The sequence below is a fragment of the Astatotilapia calliptera genome, chromosome 16, assembly GCF_900246225.1.
Source record: "Astatotilapia calliptera chromosome 16, fAstCal1.2, whole genome shotgun sequence".
Taxonomy (NCBI): domain Eukaryota; kingdom Metazoa; phylum Chordata; class Actinopteri; order Cichliformes; family Cichlidae; genus Astatotilapia; species Astatotilapia calliptera.
In genome coordinates this window covers 15,773,088-15,791,906 of record NC_039317.1, presented here as the reverse complement: position 1 = coordinate 15,791,906, position 18,819 = coordinate 15,773,088, and the positions used below count along the sequence as shown (strand labels likewise).

Below are 18,819 nucleotides of genomic sequence, written 5' to 3'. Positions count from 1 at the left end.
AATTAAGCATATTAGGTGATGTGCATCTCTGTAATGAGAAGGGGTGTGGTCTAATGACATCAACACCCTATATCAGGTGTGCATAATTATTAGGCAACGTCCTTTCCTTTGGCAAAATGGGTCAAAAGAAGGACTTGACAGGCTCAGAAAAGTCACAAATAGTGAGATATCTTGCAGAGGGATGCAGCAGTCTCAAAATTGCAAAGCTTCTGAAGCGTGATCATCGAACAATCAAGCGTTTCATTCAAGATAGTCAACAGGGTCGCAAGAAGCGTGTGGAAAAATCAAGGCGCAAAATAACTGCCCATGAACTGAGAAAAGTCAAGCGTGCAGCTGCCAAGATGCCACTTGCCACCAGTTTGGCCATATTTCAGAGCTGCAACATCACTGGAGTGCCCAAAAGCACAAGGTGTGCAATACTCAGAGACATGGCCAAGGTAAGAAAGGCTGAAAGACGACCACCACTGAACAAGACACACAAGCTGAAACGTCAAGACTGGGCCAAGAAATATCTCAAGACTGGTTTTTCTAAGGTTTTATGGACTGATGAAATGAGAGTGAGTCTTGATGGACCAGATGGATGGGCCCGTGGCTGGATTGGTAAAGGGCAGAGAGCTCCAGTCCGACTCAGACGCCAGCAAGGTGGAGGTGGAGTACTGGTTTGGGCTGGTATCATCAAAGATGAGCTTGTGGGGCCTTTTCGGGTTGAGGATGGAGTCAAGCTCAACTCCCAGTCCTACTGCCAGTTTCTGGAAGACACCTTCTTCAAGCAGTGGTACAGGAAGAAGTCTGCATCCTTCAAGAAAAACATGATTTTCATGCAGGACAATGCTCCATCACACGCGTCCAAGTACTCCACAGCGTGGCTGGCAAGAAAGGGTATAAAAGAAGAAAAACTAATGACATGGCCACCTTGTTCACCTGATCTGAACCCCATTGAGAACCTGTGGTCCATCATCAAATGTGAGATTTACAAGGAGGGAAAACAGTACAACTCTCTGAACAGTGTCTGGGAGGCTGTGGTTGCTGCTGCACGCAATGTTGATGGTGAACGGATCAAAACACCGACAGAATCCATGGATGGCAGGCTTTTGAGTGTCCTTGCAAAGAAAGGTGGCTATATTGGTCGCTGATTTGTTTTTGTTTTGTTTTTGAATGTCAGAAATGTATATTTGTGAATGTGGAGATGTTATATTGGTTTCACTGGTAAAAAATCAATAATTGAAATGGGTATATATTTGTTTTTTGTTAAGTTGCCTAATAATTATGCACAGTAATAGTCACCTGCACACAATGATATACCCCTAAAATAGCTAAAACTAAAAACAAACTAAAAACTACTTCCAAAAACATTCAGCTTTGATATTAATGAGTTTTTTGGGTTCATTGAGAACATGGTTGTTGTTCAATAATAAAATTATTCCTCAAAAATACAACTTGCCTAATAATTCTGCACTCCCTGTATAAGGTTTCTGTTTGGGTTTGTTGACATTTTAAGTGGACAGGGAAGTGGCCTCTTTCAGTGGCATGCATCACTTGTGATGTGAGCTTTTTGTGCTTCCAAGGACAGGTGTATAATTACAGGATAAAATATTTTTGGTTTATATTTGTTTAGTTTTTTGCACTCATATGCTTACATGAATGCACATACTCTGAATCTCATTATGTTGAGCTCATTAACTACCGTATGGTTGTAGACGAACCTTTTGAAAACTGAGCCTTACCACTGACTGATGAATGTGTGTCATAGAAAGTCTAATTTTAACTTTTAAGATGATGCACACAGGTGGAGCACAGATGAAAAATTGGTTTTATTTTACATGTTTAAAAAAAAACCCCACATCATAGTTTGGGGCCTGTACCAAAGTTAGCAGGAAAGAACTCAACTGAATAAATAAAGCAACTTATCAAAATAACAAATAAAACCAATTTAAACTTCCAGAAAAAAAGTGACATAGCAGATGAGAGAAAAAAAGGGCAACAAATCAAATCAGTCCAAAACAAGCAACACCTATACCTATAGTTTTCGTTATGTCTGTGAAGGTTCTCAGTCATCCAGGTCATCGTAGTCTAAAGCTACATTCACACTGCAGGCGAAAGCGCATCAAATCCGACTTTTTTGACCCTATGCGACCCATATCCGATCATGGTGTGACAGTGTGAACGGCACAAATCCGATATTTTCAAATCCGATCTGGGTCACTTTCGTATGTGGTACTGAATCCGATGCATATCTGATGTTTCAGAAAGCGACAGTTGTTTGAACGGTCAGGTCGCATTAAATCCGTCTTTTACGTCACTGACACAAGACAGACGCCAATTATCAGCACCCGAGAAGACATCGTGAACGATTCCTGGCCATCCAGTGAAACTGTTGGGAAGACAGCGTTGGAGAAACGTGACTATTTTATTTGTACTGTATAATCTGCAGATTCTGACAGAAATCTGCAACTATCCTTTGAAGCACCGCTCCTCTCTGAAACAGCAATAAGGATCATTATTAGGCCATATGTAAATAACAAAATAACTTAAAGCAAAATTGGGAAACGTAAAATCCGAAACAAGTCTTTATATTAACGGCCATCAGTCAAACAAGACTGTTTGGTCTGGGTCTAAACAGAGCGCGTTGTGTGTGACGTCTTCTTTTTGCGCATGTTGGCCGCCTTGAGGGTTCACACTAGAGCACGTTTGCTGTCACATTTTATTTGTAGTGTGAAGAAGCAGACAAAAAATCTGATTTGATCAAAAAATTGGAATTGAGCATTAAGACCTGCAGTGTGAACGTAGCCTAAGAAGCTTGGAAAGAAAAGTGACATCTGAGAAGCTTCTTCAGTTCTAAGAGCAATTGGTGGGACCCAGATTTAAGCCCTATAGGGAGTGTCCCTACGAGGGTCACTAATCACACGAGCCAAGATGTGAAAACGAGTGTGCGTCACAATCAGCCAAGGTTTTGGATGAACCCATTATGATGCTAAGTCGACTAATTCTTCTAAATTTGAAAATCCACACTGGAATGACTGAAAATGCTTACATTCCTGTATTGCGCATGCATGAAATGTAAGACGATTCGACCTGCTCATTTCCGGCTCTTTGAAATTTTGCAGCAAAATGTTGAGGAAAAGCACCGAGTTTTTTTAATGGACTAACAATGAGGTGGAGTTGTTGCTGCGAGTAACACAAAAGTACAAAGTTGCAAAAGCGAGTGAGAATTAAAGAATTTGAAGAAAAGCTATCTGGACCATGTACAGACTGATATTGATCTTTAAAAGGGCTGTCAAAATTGAGAGCAAACAAAACAATTGCTGCATAATGCGCTCCGCCATCTCAGTTTAACTGGTCACATGACTGCATCATATGACTAAAATGCGTCATCGTTTTAAAAAGTCTCAGTTTATGCAGTCTCCACTGCGCCGCAAAAACGCCGTTTTCAAATGTATCCGCTTTGGAGAGCATTTTCAAAAAGCTCCAATTTTCCTTGACCAAAAACGCCGTTTCAGTGTGAGCGGAAAGCCAAAGCGGAGAGAAAAAGATGCTTTTTCAAATAAAAACGTATTAGTGTGGACATGGCCTCAGAACATTATGTGACTTATTGTGATCAACTGACCCAAGGTGTGAGTGGGCGTTAATGCTCCTGGGTTGGGATCTCAAAACTGGATTGTAGATGGCAGACAGTTGGTGTCGTAAGCCACCGCCTCTGTTCAAATATGATCATTCACAGTGGACATAGATGGCTTTCATTCCTCTTTCAAACCATCTGTCTTTGTCCAAAATGTGAACACTAGCATCCTTGAAAGAGTGACCTTTGTCCTTTAGATGCAGGTGTACATCTGAGTCTTGTGCTGTCAAGGTGGCTCTTCTATGTTGCGTTTATCTCTCTTAGAACTGAAGAAGCTTCTTGGATGAGAGATGAAATGTCTTCAAGAACTTAAAGAATTCCAGATGCTTTTCTTTTGCTTTTTGCAGGAAGAGCCGCACAGGAAGAAAGAAACTTTGCACTTGAGAGAGTAGGGTTTAAATCCAATATCACACAAAAACTTAACACTGGCTTCTTTTTGGCTTCTTTCTTTTGAGTTGTTCTGTGTTTAATGCACAAAGAAGCAAAGGACGTTCTGTTCCACTCTCAGAAGAGTTCAGCGCACGCTATTCGTAGGTAAACTTCACTAGAGATGTAAAGGCACGCTGTGTACCCACTTGACAATCCTCAGGTTGATGAAATATTTTATCGCTCCATTCAGAATTGGATGAGTTCACCTTGTGCATTGAGTATCTGAAGCCTGTTTGTGATTGCTTAGTGCTCCTTTCTTACAGCATTTTAAAGTGTGAAGCACATGTAACCATCTACTTTGGACTAGGCTGTTGTCTTGTACATAAATGCCTGTTTTCTTTCTCTTTCTATGAATCTAATGAGCTTGGCTGTTATTCTCACTGCCTCCTATATTTTCCAGAGGGGTCATCTCAACTTTTCTCCATTCGGTGCGGGGGCTGCCCTCTAAAACAGCGAGGGGGGCACAGGGGGTGGGCTCGCTGTGAGCCCTCGTGCACATGTAGGGATGTGGTGAGTGTACGTCATGCCGTGCCCCTCTCTGCCCTTAATCGCAGTGTTTTTCATCAATCCAGTGTGCAGTCAAATCAGTAATGATTCATAAAACTTCCAGAAGGTTTGTCTGAGTCAAAATTAAAATGGCAAAAATGTGTTTATGGAGTAAGAAGGGAATTTATTGTTTTAGCTTTTATGGAAATCGGTGGCTGCGGTTACCTGAAATTAATTCTAGTTTAATATTACACAGGATGTGAAGTCTGAACTCATGGCTGAAAATAAGATGTAAAAATTCTAATCAGAATTTCTGGCAGTTGTCATAAAAAATCAAATCTTCTGAAAATATGGGTCACTGGAGAAGCATTTTTGAAAACCACTGCTGTTGCAGGACATCATCTCGGCTCTCAGGAGTCAGAGGAATCCTGAGTCGATGACATTTACGCTCTTCTTTTTTTATCCCTCATTTCTGGAAGGAAACTGCAGCTCACAGGTTAAATAGATCTGAATACCCACACATGTGGAGAAATCCTTAGGCAATTGCACTTGTTCCTTTTTGTTGCTGTCCTCCTCAGCACAAAAAGTCACTATACAGTGTTTTTCCTGAGAGTCTCAAGCTCGAGCTGCAGTTTTTATTGCTCTTCATCTGCTGGGATTTTTACGTTGTTGAATCCATCACTCGATTCCCTTTTAACCCTTCCTCAGACTCTCTCTGGCATCACTGCATCATCGCTGTTCACCGGTGTTTCGCTTTCTTGATCACCTTCATCACTGTGAGTTTATACACGATCGTGAGGTGGGAATAACTCTGTGCTAGACCGTTTTTATGTAGGTTTCTCAGAACTACTGGGATAAATAAAAAGGAAAGGATGAAGGAAGATGAATGGGCAGCTCATTTAAGAATGAATGGACTGGTTTGTTTGGGTCTTCGCCGTGAATAGCGAGCAGCAGTCTAGACTAATTATATAAAGACTTGACAGACTGCTAAATGATTGAATGGTACAAAGATTGATATTTTTGTTTATCCCTTCAGACAATGACTTGGCAGGGCATTTGAAATAGGAGTGGTCACATGTGCTACTCGGGAACATGTGACATGTGACACCTATTCTTAAAATGTATCGGACTAGACAGAGATCCTTACATGACTCCACAGGAACTATTCAGGGGAATATCAAAGGAAAACATCACACATAAGTCATCCCGAGATAGCAACATATCATCCTGTCTGCAGTTTCTTTTATTCTACTTGTTTTATTCTCTTTGATCGACCTGTCCTTGGCCACCCAGTTATAGAAATATTAGCTGTTTATTGACCTTTCTCTTTTTTTCTATCTGCTTTGACTAACACATAAAAGAAACTCTTTTGGAATTTCATGTGTTATTGTTTGTCAGATAATAAAAAATGCAATTTATATTCTGTGAAATCCTTTCTAAGTCATATCTAGTGCTGTGGGTACAAACAATCAGAGAACGCGGTGTTTTAGTTTTCTGTATCTGAGGGTGTATACACAGTAGCGTGCATGCAGTAGCTGTTTACACCTGGGAATGTGTGCGTTTTATGTGGAAAAGCTCTGAGCTTATTGGAATATTTTGTGGCCTCGGGATATCCTTCCTGTGAGTGACAGTTTGGAATGACTACTATCCCACATTACCATGCTATTACCATAACAATCCATTCACATGTTGGTATGGATCTAAACCCATCCCCCCACCACTTCCCCCAACACAGAAGGGTGTGGTTTAGATTTCAGAGTGCTGTTATCTGGAGTAAAGTCGCCATCAGACAGCTTTGAAATGTCAAAAAGCGATTTTATTTTCTAAACTTAACTTTGTCATCTCGCCTCGATGTCATGATGACATTTTGAAGACAAGCATTAAACTGTTTTACATTTCAGACATCAAGGCCAGAAACCGTAAATGTTTCACAGTTATTAATTTGAAAAAAACTGTATCTGATGTTTACTGTGTGTGTGTGTCCATGAACAGTACAGTCATGCATTGCAGAGGGACACAGTGTTCCTACTTATTTTCTGTTCCAGTAGCCGGTGTTCCTCGCTGGCGCCAGTGCAAAGAATAGCCTGGCAGGGAGGTGTAAATTATGGATTAGCTTGTTGAGTATTGTGCTAGTGCAGGCAATCTATCTCAATGTATGTTTGAGCGTTTGGGTGTGCATGTATAGTAGGTATGTGCAGGTATGTTTGTCAGAGTATCCAATCGGTGCAATGTTTTTTCCCCGGTCTGTGTGTGTGTGTGGCATAGCCTATGACTCCCTCACTAAACACATGACATGTTTGGCAGTTGACTTGGAAAATGTTACATTATAGGTACTACTGAGCTGATTTAGCTCACTGCTCGTACTTCAGCAGAGTGGAAAAACTGATAGGTGTGAAGAGAAACAACTTTGTTAATAGTTGTTTCATAGGGCCCGTGGGAGCACTTAAAGGTGTTTTTGAAGCTTTACATCGTCAGTAGCAAGCAGTAGGTTTAGGGTGCAGCAGTGGGGGTAAGGAAAGTTGAAATCACAGAGAGAGAGAGAGAGTGTTTTCATAGTATTTATTAAAATGAACAAAACAACAGTGGGATATTTGGATCTTTGTCTTAAAAGCGTTCACCTTTGAGCTCTTTTTTCTTAGGCCACCAGCTGCCAGCATAACACCCCTACCTCCCAGTTTCTAATCAGGTTTGGATGACCAGGCTGTTGTTGTTGTTTTTTTTGCCCTGTTAATGTTATTATTTTTATGATGCTTGTGCAGTCACTGTTTATCATCCCACCCCTCCGCTCCGATCATGGCTTGTCAATTGGACTTCCTGTCGTTAATCTTTTGGATTTTTCAGTGTGCTGCATCTCCTCAGCAAACCCTAGCCTCCTTTCCTAACCTTGTATTCTTCCTTCTGTGCCCCAGGTGTTCCAGCGGCTACGTCTGTCCAACGGGGATGAGAGCGCCGCCCTTGGAGAGCTTCTGCGATGGCGGCGATTGCAGTGTGAGGGGCGGAGTGACTGGAAGCGCCGCCCACCTAAGTCCCCACCCCTGCCCCCCACGCCCACCTAAGTCCCCACCCCTGCCCCCCACACTGCTCTGGACCAACAGGAAGGCCCCTCCATGATGGAGGTTTTCTGATAAAGTCACATACGTTGGCTATGAAGTTCCTCCCTCTTTCTTCAGCCACACTTCCACGAGCTTTTCAATTTTATTCGTTTCCCTTTTTTTTGTTTGTTTTTGATCTGTTAACCTCTGTCCCCATTGACTAAGCTGAAGCTCCAAGAATGAGCCTAGTCCGTGGGGTGAAGGTCCTGCTTTTTCCCTTTGCACTCAACTGTGGGGGATTCCCTTACTTATGTGATAGAAACTCAGCACCATGTGACAGCTAACTGATACTAACTGATATCCATGAAAAATGACTGCAAAGCAGAAAAAGAATAGATGCGGGATAGTCTGTGATGACATATATGATCAAAAAGAGAAAAACACTGACTTGTCTATTTATTTTCAGCTCTTCTAAGATGAAATGACTGACGCTGATCAATAGGAGGCTTACAAGCAAAGTAGTTGACCTGGGGTTTAGATGCCGAATGGCCATCTGATTTGGATCGTATGGCCTCATAAGATGAGCTGCTGTATTAAAATGAGCTCCACTCTAAAACCCGGTGCTGATTATACTTGACGTGCTGTGATGTTCCCGTGTGATGCTTTCTCATATGTGCACACCTCAGAAAGTCTCAGAAAGTTTACAAGTCAACCAACGCCTCTGGAGACCTTCAGTTTTGAACAACACTTTACTGGCTTAGACATGGGACCTTTTTCAGGTACACAGCTCTCATTTAGCGTCTCATGTGTGGGCTCTAAGTGCTACTGCAGCCCTGGCAGCAAGGGGCCCGGGGTCAGGGTAACCTCAGTATTATCCCAAGGTGCACTTCTCTTCCCCCTTGTTACCACCAGCCTGTGAGAAAGCCCTCTGGCCAATCCTAAACTACTGCACTTACCTTTACTAGGAGACGGGGATCCAACTAATGAGCATACTTTGGCTTTATGTATAAAGGTAAAGCTGAGATTTTAAAAAAAGAAAAGAAAAAAAAAGCTTTAGCCGATAGGTATTTAGTTCATGTTCTGAACATGAAACTCTGTGCCAAAGTGATACAATGTGTGAAAGCTATATCTAAACTAACAAGTATAGTTATTAAAACTGATGCGTACGGTAGTCTCCTTATGCTTGTATACTGTATGTACAGACTGACAAATGACCAAATCATAGCTGTTGTTGCAGTTCACTGGTGATCCTGTGTGGACTAAAAACATTAAAAAGTGTTTAAAATGGGTATAAAACTGTTCACACTCTTAACGTGTCTCATCAGCATCTGAACAGGTTAATGCGTTTTTCAGGAGACCTCACGCACAGATGAACCTGATTATTGTACAGATCCCTACTTCGTTGTTGTGTCCTCGCAGGCGCCTATTTTTTACCTTCTCTGTCCTGTCCTCATCTTCTTTTCCTTTCCCGTACTTGACCCAAAACAAACAGACCCCCTTGCCCTTTCCCCTACTTGACCCACCCCACCTCCTCCAGTGGATCAAACCGGCTTTACGGGTGTTTCCATGGTAGCCACAGTGTAAATAGTGAATGGTGTCATATGTTTTAGCTTTTACTATAGAAGAAAAGCACGGCGGTTGACCTTGAAGATGAAAGACAAGGATGAGTATATAATACTGTGTATGGTGAAACTGAGATTGAAGAATGTCTCGGGTTAGATGCAATGCTGAGAGAAAGAGGTCTATTTTAAGATGTGAATATCTTTTCTTTTTTTTCTTTTTTTTAGAACGACTGTCTACGGTTATGAAAATTCGTTTATACTCTATTTAATGATTTGTTTATTCCCCTTCGACCCCATTGTTCTGCTCCCTGATGCAATGCAGATGTTCTAAATGTATATGGATGTTTTATTGCACAATGTTTATGTGGTGTTGTGTTGACCTCTGTAATGGGCTGGGTGTGTCTAGACAAGGTGTTCGATCTTTAAAGATCCAGTCTGAATTGTTAGAGCCTCCAAGTATCAATAGCTCTAATAGATTTCTCATTCCCACTGATCACCCACAAGGCATTTAAATTGGTTCAGAATTGCAAATTAGCAGCGCCATCGCAGGATCGATTTCGGTTGTTGTCGGCGTGCGAAGGTGCACAAATATTCAAGAGCCCGTTGAAGGCGAACTTGCCCAGTTGTGTTTTGGTCTGACTGGCTGAATGTACAAATGCAAAATTTTTATTCCACCATCCTGTGCACATCTTTGAATCTCTTTGTATCTTATTACCGGAACATGCGCCTGAATCAAAACAGTGTACCTAACTGCTTAATGTGATTATTGTCTTCAGAAGTTGTGTATGCAGTTCATTTTTTTTCAAGCAAGTATAAGGTATTGATTTGCCCCATATATCACACCTTGTGCACTGTGATTTGGGGCTGCATGAGCACTGCAATGGAGAAATATATCAAACATTTTCACACAAGTAGTTGTGTGTTTCATCTGCGATCAAACAAAAGACAGGAACCAAGACTAAGCTCGTCAACCTTGCTAATGCCATTGAAAGAATTTCTAGCTTTGGTATTTATCCTTCAGTATAATCAGAGTTATGGTTGGTCGTGTGCAGTTTTGTGTATACTTATGTTTATGGAAGTCATGAAATGAGGACATTTTTAAATTGTATTTTAAAGCATATCAGTGGTTTTTACCTTGCATGACCACATGTTGGGTGTCCTCCCCGTATAACATGCTCGTGCAGAAAAGATAAAGGCTGTCTAATGTGAAGAACTGCTTCCCTCTGCACTGTGAATCACTCCACTGTCCCCCACTGTCTCGGCTAAACACATCATCCATCCATATCCACATAAACCCATCTGCTAATATGTCCACTTCATCACATACAAATCTTGATGAATTCGCTCACTCTGAAGTAAGCTCCGGCAGCCAAAATACTGCCAGTCATATTCGTTAGCCAGGAATCTATAAATCCTCTGCTCTGAGATCACCTCTCTGGTGCTACTGCCAGTGTACAATGGCCATCTATTGTCTCCAGTCCACTTATAGTTGTCCAGAGAGACATGATATTTCAGCACTGCCTTTCATATTGTTGTTGTTGTTGTTGTTTTTTTTTTTATTGTAATCTTTCTTTTGTACATGACATACAGTATATTTTAATCTGCATACATATGTGTTTGTGGAAAGAAAAAAATTATTGTGATATTTCAGAATTATTATGTTCCCAATTTTTTAAGTACTGTACTTGTACAGCAATAAAGCACAATTGTGTCAATGCGAGTCTGTGTGTGTGTGTGTGTGTGTGTGTGTGTGTGTGTGTGTGTGTGTGTGTGTGTGTCTATATTTAAGTAGCCACTGTGACATTACCCATTGTTTGTAAAACCTAATTGTGAACCCTCAGTTTTAGCATTGACCTTTTTTCAAACACTCACAATCAAATGCAGCAATACAACTGTTTTAAGATGCCAGATTTAAATCCCCCTTCTACTTGCATTATTTGGCCGGCCGTGTCACTTGAGCATCGGCACAAAATCAGTTTCAGGAAAGAATAAATAAAAGTTCAGATAAAGCATATTTCTAAAAATAAAAAGTCTGTTTTGACAAAAGATTTTTCCGCTTGCTACAAAGTGTAACCTGTTTTTTTTTTTTAACCCACATCTGCAAGCCTCCAGACAGTTCCTCTCTTGTCAGCCCATTACTCCATCACTTGCAAAATCAACAAACTGTGCAAGATGCTCTGCATAACTGCAATTTCAAATAAAAAGCTACAGCATTCAACTTTCTATGGAATTTAGTCACGTTTGACTATGATTCCTGTTGATTTCTCTTTTATTTAAATAGGGGTAGTTTTCAAGTTCAAAAAGTAGTAGTGGTGGGGTGACATAATGAAAAATGTGAACAGAATGGGATACAGATCATCCCAGACCCCTGACATGTCCTCTCTGCTCTCAAGGGATCACCAGATATTAAAAGTGATAGTCATTTCTCATTTTATTGTTTTTTTGTGCTGGAAACCTCCCATCCCCTCGCACTCCCCTGCCAATTCCTGTCCTGGGTGTCACAGACACTAGCTGGTGACAAGTACCACACCAATAAAATTACTTTGACTTTTTGGATTCCATAGCAAGCCATATTATTTGTCAAATGATGACAGTAAAAATGCTCCAAAAGGCACCAGAAACATAGTTGAGATGGTTCTGATACTTTATAAACTTTCTAGTGAGTTAAACATTTTTATGTATGACCACAATGCTGCAATGTAGCTGCTTAAGTAAGCAAATAAAAGCAATGAATCCGTAAAGAAGTATAAGTACAACGTAATACAGTGATTAGTAATTAAAGTCCAATATTTGTCCAGTGTTTCCAGTGATGTACTTTGGTGGGGCTTTTTTTATGTGTGCGCATGTGTGTATGTGTCTTAATATTTCCATGAAGCACACATTATGACAAGAGGAGCGCAATACATGCAGTGTTGAGCATAATGCTTGGTTGAAGTGACATTTCCCATGATGAGAGGGTGTGCTTCTAGCTATTTACTAACCTGTGGTTTTTCAGTTAGTAATCAGGTCAAGACAAGCAGGATTCAGTTGTCTGTTTGTTTTCCAATCTACCAAAAAAAGTGTTTGCCTCAAGCGTCACTGGAAAGCTTCACCTCAGAGGGGGGGAGCCAGCGTTTGAAGTTGATGCCTTAGTGTGTATCACTGTAGACGGCTTCTATCAAAGGGCACTAACACACGCACTGCCAGGTGTGTCAACTGTGTACTCTGGAGTTAGAAACGTCATCATCAAGTCACATTAAATTTATATTGCCCAGTTAAACAAACTGGCATAACTTTGGATTATTATAGTTGGATTATTGGTTGTTAATAGAACTGCATTGGGGTTTTCGTTCATTCTGTAGCAATCGTATAAACATACAAACGCAAATACAAACAATTTTAGATATTGGTTTGAGGTTTTATATTTAACATATATTTTAACATATATTTACATGGTAGCCCTACAAATCTCACAAAGCTCTTTAGTCATGCAGAAGATCTTATCAAGTGTTTCTTTATCAGAATAGCAGAATACTGAACAGTCTTAACCTCTTAGAAAAACACACATTCATTTGTATTTGCTCATTTAGTTGCTTCTAATGCACGCAAGGATAATGGTAACTGTAAATATTTATCCTAATAAAACTTGCATAATGTATGCGTGCTAGAATATTCCTCCAAAAATATTAGCAGTTCAACAAACTTTTGCTTGCACACTGCAGGATCCTGTAGAAAAACCGGAAAATGTTTCTAGATGCCACTTTGTGGGGGATAAAATATCAACTTTGAATTACAATCAGATTTGGAAGGTTTGGGAAACAGTTTGTGTTTGGATGATTCAGGCTGAACCATTTTAACTGATTATATGGGTGCAAAACATGCTGAAGAGTGAAAAGGCATTTCTAATAACAAGTGAATCACAAATAAGTCACTTAGAAGTGACTCGTTGTACATGTGAGGTCAAGTAGCATTTGATGACAAGTTCCAGTGAGTCTGTTTCTGCCTAAGGCATTTGTTTTTCTTCCTTGAGTACCTTCCAAGGAAAAACCTCAGAAGTTAAAAAAACACAGCCAATGCAAAAATGCCTGAAACTCAAGTTCTGAACTGTATATGTGCTGTTGGTGTCTTTTGGAACATTTTAATAGATTATCTGACTGATTTTTTTTGTATCTTGCTGTGTTGTAAAGCCATCCAAGAAGTTTGTGCCTCACTTTGGATAAGTTGTGTTCCAGTTTTTTATTAGTCTGTTACTTAGTAATAATTAGAAAGTATGTATTATCCCCATACAGTATTTTAGTGCAGCTTGCTTTAACCAAGCTAGGTACCCTTAGCTGATAATTTAGTAACATAGTAATTACCACTCCAACTTCTGCTTTTGAAAGAAAACACAAGACAGTTCTATGATGCTAATATTGCTAAAGAAGCTTTAAAATGATGAGTAAAAGAGGTACGCTATAAGCACACTCACTATAGAACATTTGCTGTAATTATCCTTTAATAAATAAAATCATTATTATTCATTTCACACGCTCTGTAATATAACAAAATAAGAATGCATGAAACCTCAGCTTTTAATGTTCTGTGACTATTTCAGCAATAATGTGCAAAACAACTTTTTTTGTCTTCCTTTCTTTTCATAAAAAAATCCACTTTAAGAGTTAACACAGGGGCAATGGAGGTATTCTCATCCACTGTTTGACCATCAATCTAAATCTTACTCCCCAGCATCTGAGGTCTCTTCTCTAATTTATCTCTTCCACCATAAGTGGCACGAGGGCCATTCCGTCATTTTTTCAGGGTTGAAAAGATCCACCATCACATGGGAGGAGGGGATAAATGACCCAGAGGCAATTTAGACTGAACAGCCCTTCGACAGTACACCAGCTAGCACTGAATCAAAGAAGCCTCCTTTTCTTTGTTTCCCATTTAGGTCCCTATGTGGTCAAGTTTGCCTTTATTTATCCTTTGTTTTGTCTTATTCACTTTGCTCTTCATTATTCCCCAAAGGATACCCTGAAGATCAATTTGTATCCATCTATGCCCAATAGTAGTATTTGTCTGAGTTCTGTGGCTTGTTAAAAACAACAGCAAGCGAAGAACCTGACTGAGGTGAGGCCAGGGTAACCATCTGACACTTTCAAGTATAGTAGCGACAGAAAATACATTTAATTTTGACAACTGACCCTCTACTAAATCCCACTGCTCAACAGGAATCAAAGAACAAGCTTTGGATCTAGGAAAATTTGGTAAAAGTACAATATCCAAACTGGCTAGTTTGTATGCAAGCTGTATGTGAGAGAAATACAGTTAAATGCGGACAAAAGTGGAAAATGTCTGCCTGACGAAATACCGAAGTTCAGCAAAGCAAGTGAAAATCTTATGAGGCAAATGCTGTATTAGATTTTGCACCGAGTTACTTGAGCTTGTGAAACGGCTGCTCATACAAAAGAGTGTCCTCTATAAATAGATAATAATGGATAAAATCAACTTTAGTTACAGGTTCCTGGTCCTAATACATCCTGGTTCACTGTCACACTGCCAGGATGTACTGGATCGTACCACTTTTTCATATGTTCATATGCAAAAAATGTGTTAAAGGCCAATACAAGTCATCTGATGTGGTTCCATGTCTCGTCCATGTTACATATCAATCATGCGATGAGGATGCTGACTGCCTCTCCGTCAGAGACACAAGTTTAACAACTAAACACCAGAAACAGCGTTTACATCCTAACACGTGACAGAATGTAAAGCAAAACGCAACGAACGGATAACTTTTTGGAACTTATCTGTGACTCCATCTTGTTGTTCACTTGCAGGTCCTGGAAATGTCCACAAAAAAGTACAAGCCAAGCAACGCTAAGACTGAATAAATAAACTTTAGATCTTTGCTGTGTTTGTTTTTGAGCATATCAAGAGTTGTGTTTTGTATGTGCTTGGCTGAACTCAAAAACAAAGTTCCCATTCGCAGTATTCTGGACCCTGTCCATTAGTCAACACAAATAAATGATGCTTGCAATCAGTATTTGCATAAAATGTTTGCATCATCTCATGCCAGATTGTTATTGTTCCCAGGAAGCACTGAGTGGTTGCTCAACAGAGTGTGTGGGAGTGGTGGGAAATAGGGGACTACCGTATGTAGCATGCACAATGGGAAGGAGAGATTGATTATCCATGCTTGTTTCAGTCTAGAAACCACAACCATGGACACATAGACTATTTGTCTGTGGGTTTATTTGGTTCCAGTTGGTGCCCTGTACTGCTGTAAGGAACCCTGCAGTCATTTTTTAACAAGGTTATGCCTTTTAACTCACAAATCTTAAACCAGTGCCGCCTTTGTTTGTCTGCAGTATCGTTAAAATTGGGAAAATCCCCTCATTTTTTACTCTAGGCATTTATATTTTACTGTCGGACGTCATTAATAAAGTGATAGTATCAGTTAGTATTTTGTCATATTTCTTGTCCACGGTCTGTTTGTGCTTGTGTTTTCTCTTGAGGCAAAAAACCCCAAAAAAACAGGAGGGTGGATCTTCATGAGATGACTGTTATTGTAAATTGGTGCTCTGTAAATATAATTTAATTTAAAAAAAAAGGGGGGGGGGGGGGGATCTGTGGAGAGGAAGCAGGTGAAGGCATTTCTTCCATCTGCAACATTTCAAAGGCCATGAAACACAGAAGTAAACACAATTCCCACCTCTATTGATTATTTGAGCACTGGTGGGGGGGCTTTTAGGTTTATGTTGACTCATAAACAACCTGGGGACTGGTTTGCTCCAGTCTGATCGATGCCACAAAGAAAAGGCACCGGTGTGAGTTTTTCACTCAGAATGGACTCTTTGCCTGGTTTAGTTATAGGGTTATAATAAAAAAGGACGGACAAGCACTTCAGTGTTCATTTACAACTTCACTTTGCTGCCAGCCCCATTTTTCACCTCCTCTTCTTCCCATCATCCCATTTTGACCATCCTGCTTTGACCCAACTCTTGTTGCCTCTTCACCTCTTCACCCAACGCACGCATTGGCATAGCCTTAAATGCACTGCTGGCTGAGAGCGTGAAAATCAATACCATCATCTCAACACTGCCTCAATTTTCAATTAACGACTCAGAGGTCTGTCTCTCCAGACACATCCATCACATCAACCTTTGAAACATGAGATTAGACACAAACACACATGAAGTGGCTCCCAATTTGCAAGATGCAACCTGCAGAAAAAAATATTTAAGACAAGTTTCTTAAAGGTAAACTTATGAATACTTTATGCATGCAGTAGAGCAACAGTCCATGTAATGTTAAAAGGGTTCCCTGTAGTGAACAACCTGACAATAATACAGTGTTTTAGTGGCATACATTCATTTTGTTGCTTTAGTTTGATGAACCACAACTCTGCTCTTATAACACTGTATTTTCTAACAAGAACAGAAAGAGAAAAGGGAACCCAGTGGACAACTGGGAGAGGCACATCAAAGTATCAAGACTGAGAAACATCCATCGCATGTTCTCAAATGAGAACAGGCAGATCCAGGATGCTGGTCAGAAAAAGGTGCATGTGACACCGCCCACTAAAAAGAAAAAATTAGTTTGAGGTGTGTGGGGGGCATTTTAAAAAGAATGAGAAAAGCAGTGGTTTTGAGGTGGTGGTAAAGTAGGCGATTTCACAAGGATGAAGGGGATTTTCGACAAGAGTCATCACTAGGGGTTTTTTTTCCATTTGTTTCCTTGTTTGCTTTTTTCATTGCTAAATCAGAGCTCCAGACTGTTAGCAGTATTTAGATGGAAGATTGTCTTAGATTGTCCCCCTACAGTGGGGAGCCCAGGGAAGTCCAAATCCTGTTTGGGTGTTGTGGGAACACACTGACCAAATGAAACACTGAAGCACCCACACAGCTAGTGTGAAATGTCACCATTGCACAAGCACGGTTTCCATCAGCCCATGTGATGAGATATGCATTGTGCCAACAGCTCCATCAAACATATCCAGCACAGAAAATCTTTCCCCCATCTGAACTTGATCAACATACACTTAACTCTCTAATGTAAAAACACAATGGTCTCACGCGCTCAAGCTTCAGAAAAGCAAAACAAAGAGATAAATCACTGACATTAAATCAGTAATACTTGATGAATACTATCTGCCCCGCCCTCCCAGAATCCAGATGGCAGTAAGTGAATCATCTTCCTTTTATGTTCTTTTTAGTCAGCAGAGATTAAGACTGTCTTTGTTTAACAAAGCAGTTAACAGAGTTCCATACTCCTGACAATGTCAGACACACATATTCGCTTATATAAACAAGGTAAAGACCCTAAATTAAATCAGAGAAAACTTCAACAATCGTATGACCTGCTCTGACCAAGCCCTTGGCAACAGTGGGAAGAGAAAACTCCTTTTTAACAGGATAAAACATCTGTCAGAACCATCTGCTGTGACCAGTTGGGGTTGTTGTAAAGTCTATATAATGTGGCTGCAAACATTCTGACTGTAGTGTGAATTAAATAAGGACAAACTTAAACGCAGTTAACTTAAAAACTGATTTCTGCTCCCAGTCTGATACTTCACAGTTGCTCAAATGTTTTATATATGTTAAAACTGTGTAAAGGTAGTAGCAGGCGCTTCTAGAGCACCTCCCCTATATTAGTATCAAGGCAGCTTGCAAAATAATTTGAAGATAGCATTCCTGGAAACTCTCTGAATTTAAGTCAATAACCTTTGTATTGTTTCCATAGCAACTGAAGGCCCTGTCAGTGCAGTGTAACCACAGTGCTGCAATGGTGCTTTTCTCCCTCAGGTCACTTTTCTAAGGACCTTTCTTTGCCTCTGTTTGTTATATGTTAAATTTACATTAAAAACCCACTTCCACAAGTAAACTCATACCACTTGATGAGATAGTCTATATGACTATGTGGAGTGGAAACAAAGGAAATGCACTTGTAACTCCAGCTCACATGTGTACCCAAAAGGGGTTTTGTGAGACTGCCTATTTAATCAGTGGATACATACACATAGAGGTAAGACTAAACATGCATTGTTGAATTCAGAAGAGATATTTATGCATGAAAATCTTAGGTACATGTAATAGGCTAAGCCAACGAGAGAGAAACCATCTTCTCCGATTTGTTCCGTGGACCTCGCCTTTGTGTGGTGGCCAAGCTTTCATCCTTCATTTGTCTCTGCTGTCACCAGCAAAATGACAGATAAGAGAAAAACCCACATCATTTATATTTAACATCTGAGGGAGACACAATGACAAATGTGGGCAGGAAATACCCTGAAATTTTCTTTTTGATCATATTTACCTAAAAAGATCTTGAGTTACAGCCTCCCTTGACTAACCACCCCCGAAATGCAAATGACAATCAGAACCACACAGTGCTGTAGCGCTTTTTAATCAACTATTAGTTAACTATCTAATCAACCATTTGCCAACTAATTAAATCTCGTAATTGCCCTACTTAATAGGTAAAAGTGATTTAATTAGCATGGCTGGCTTGTCTTTAAGGGTGAAAGGAGAAATGCAGAGTGGTGCAATGACGGGCAGCTCGGTCCATCCTAATTTGCTTTTGAGTCACCTGTAGGTCATCTGCATTTATTATCTGTCAAGAAAACTGAAGACAAGGAGATGGCAAGCACAGAAGCAAACATTACAAGAATGTGTGCACATCAGTACATGGAGGTATTGCATGTGTGCAATACCTCCAATATGTGTGTTTATATGTT

General features: G+C 40.2%; 1 protein-coding gene across 7 annotated transcripts in view; it reads left to right on the top strand.

Annotated features, from left to right (window-relative positions):
* The window catches only part of myo16 (myosin XVI), a 109,291-nt gene extending 98,451 nt beyond the window's left edge, over positions 1-10,840 (top strand). For 6 of the 7 annotated variants that reach the window (XM_026143917.1, XM_026143919.1, XM_026143916.1 and 3 more), the window contains exon 35: positions 7,441-10,840. In XM_026143917.1, the coding sequence (XP_025999702.1) occupies positions 7,441-7,587 (147 nt within the window). In that variant the 3' untranslated portion in view covers positions 7,588-10,840. Of the gene's footprint in view, positions 1-4,445; positions 4,556-7,440 lie in introns of all 7 variants that reach the window. The other variant, XR_003269904.1, reaches the window with a different exon arrangement.
* Positions 10,841-18,819: the final 7,979 nt, after the last annotated feature.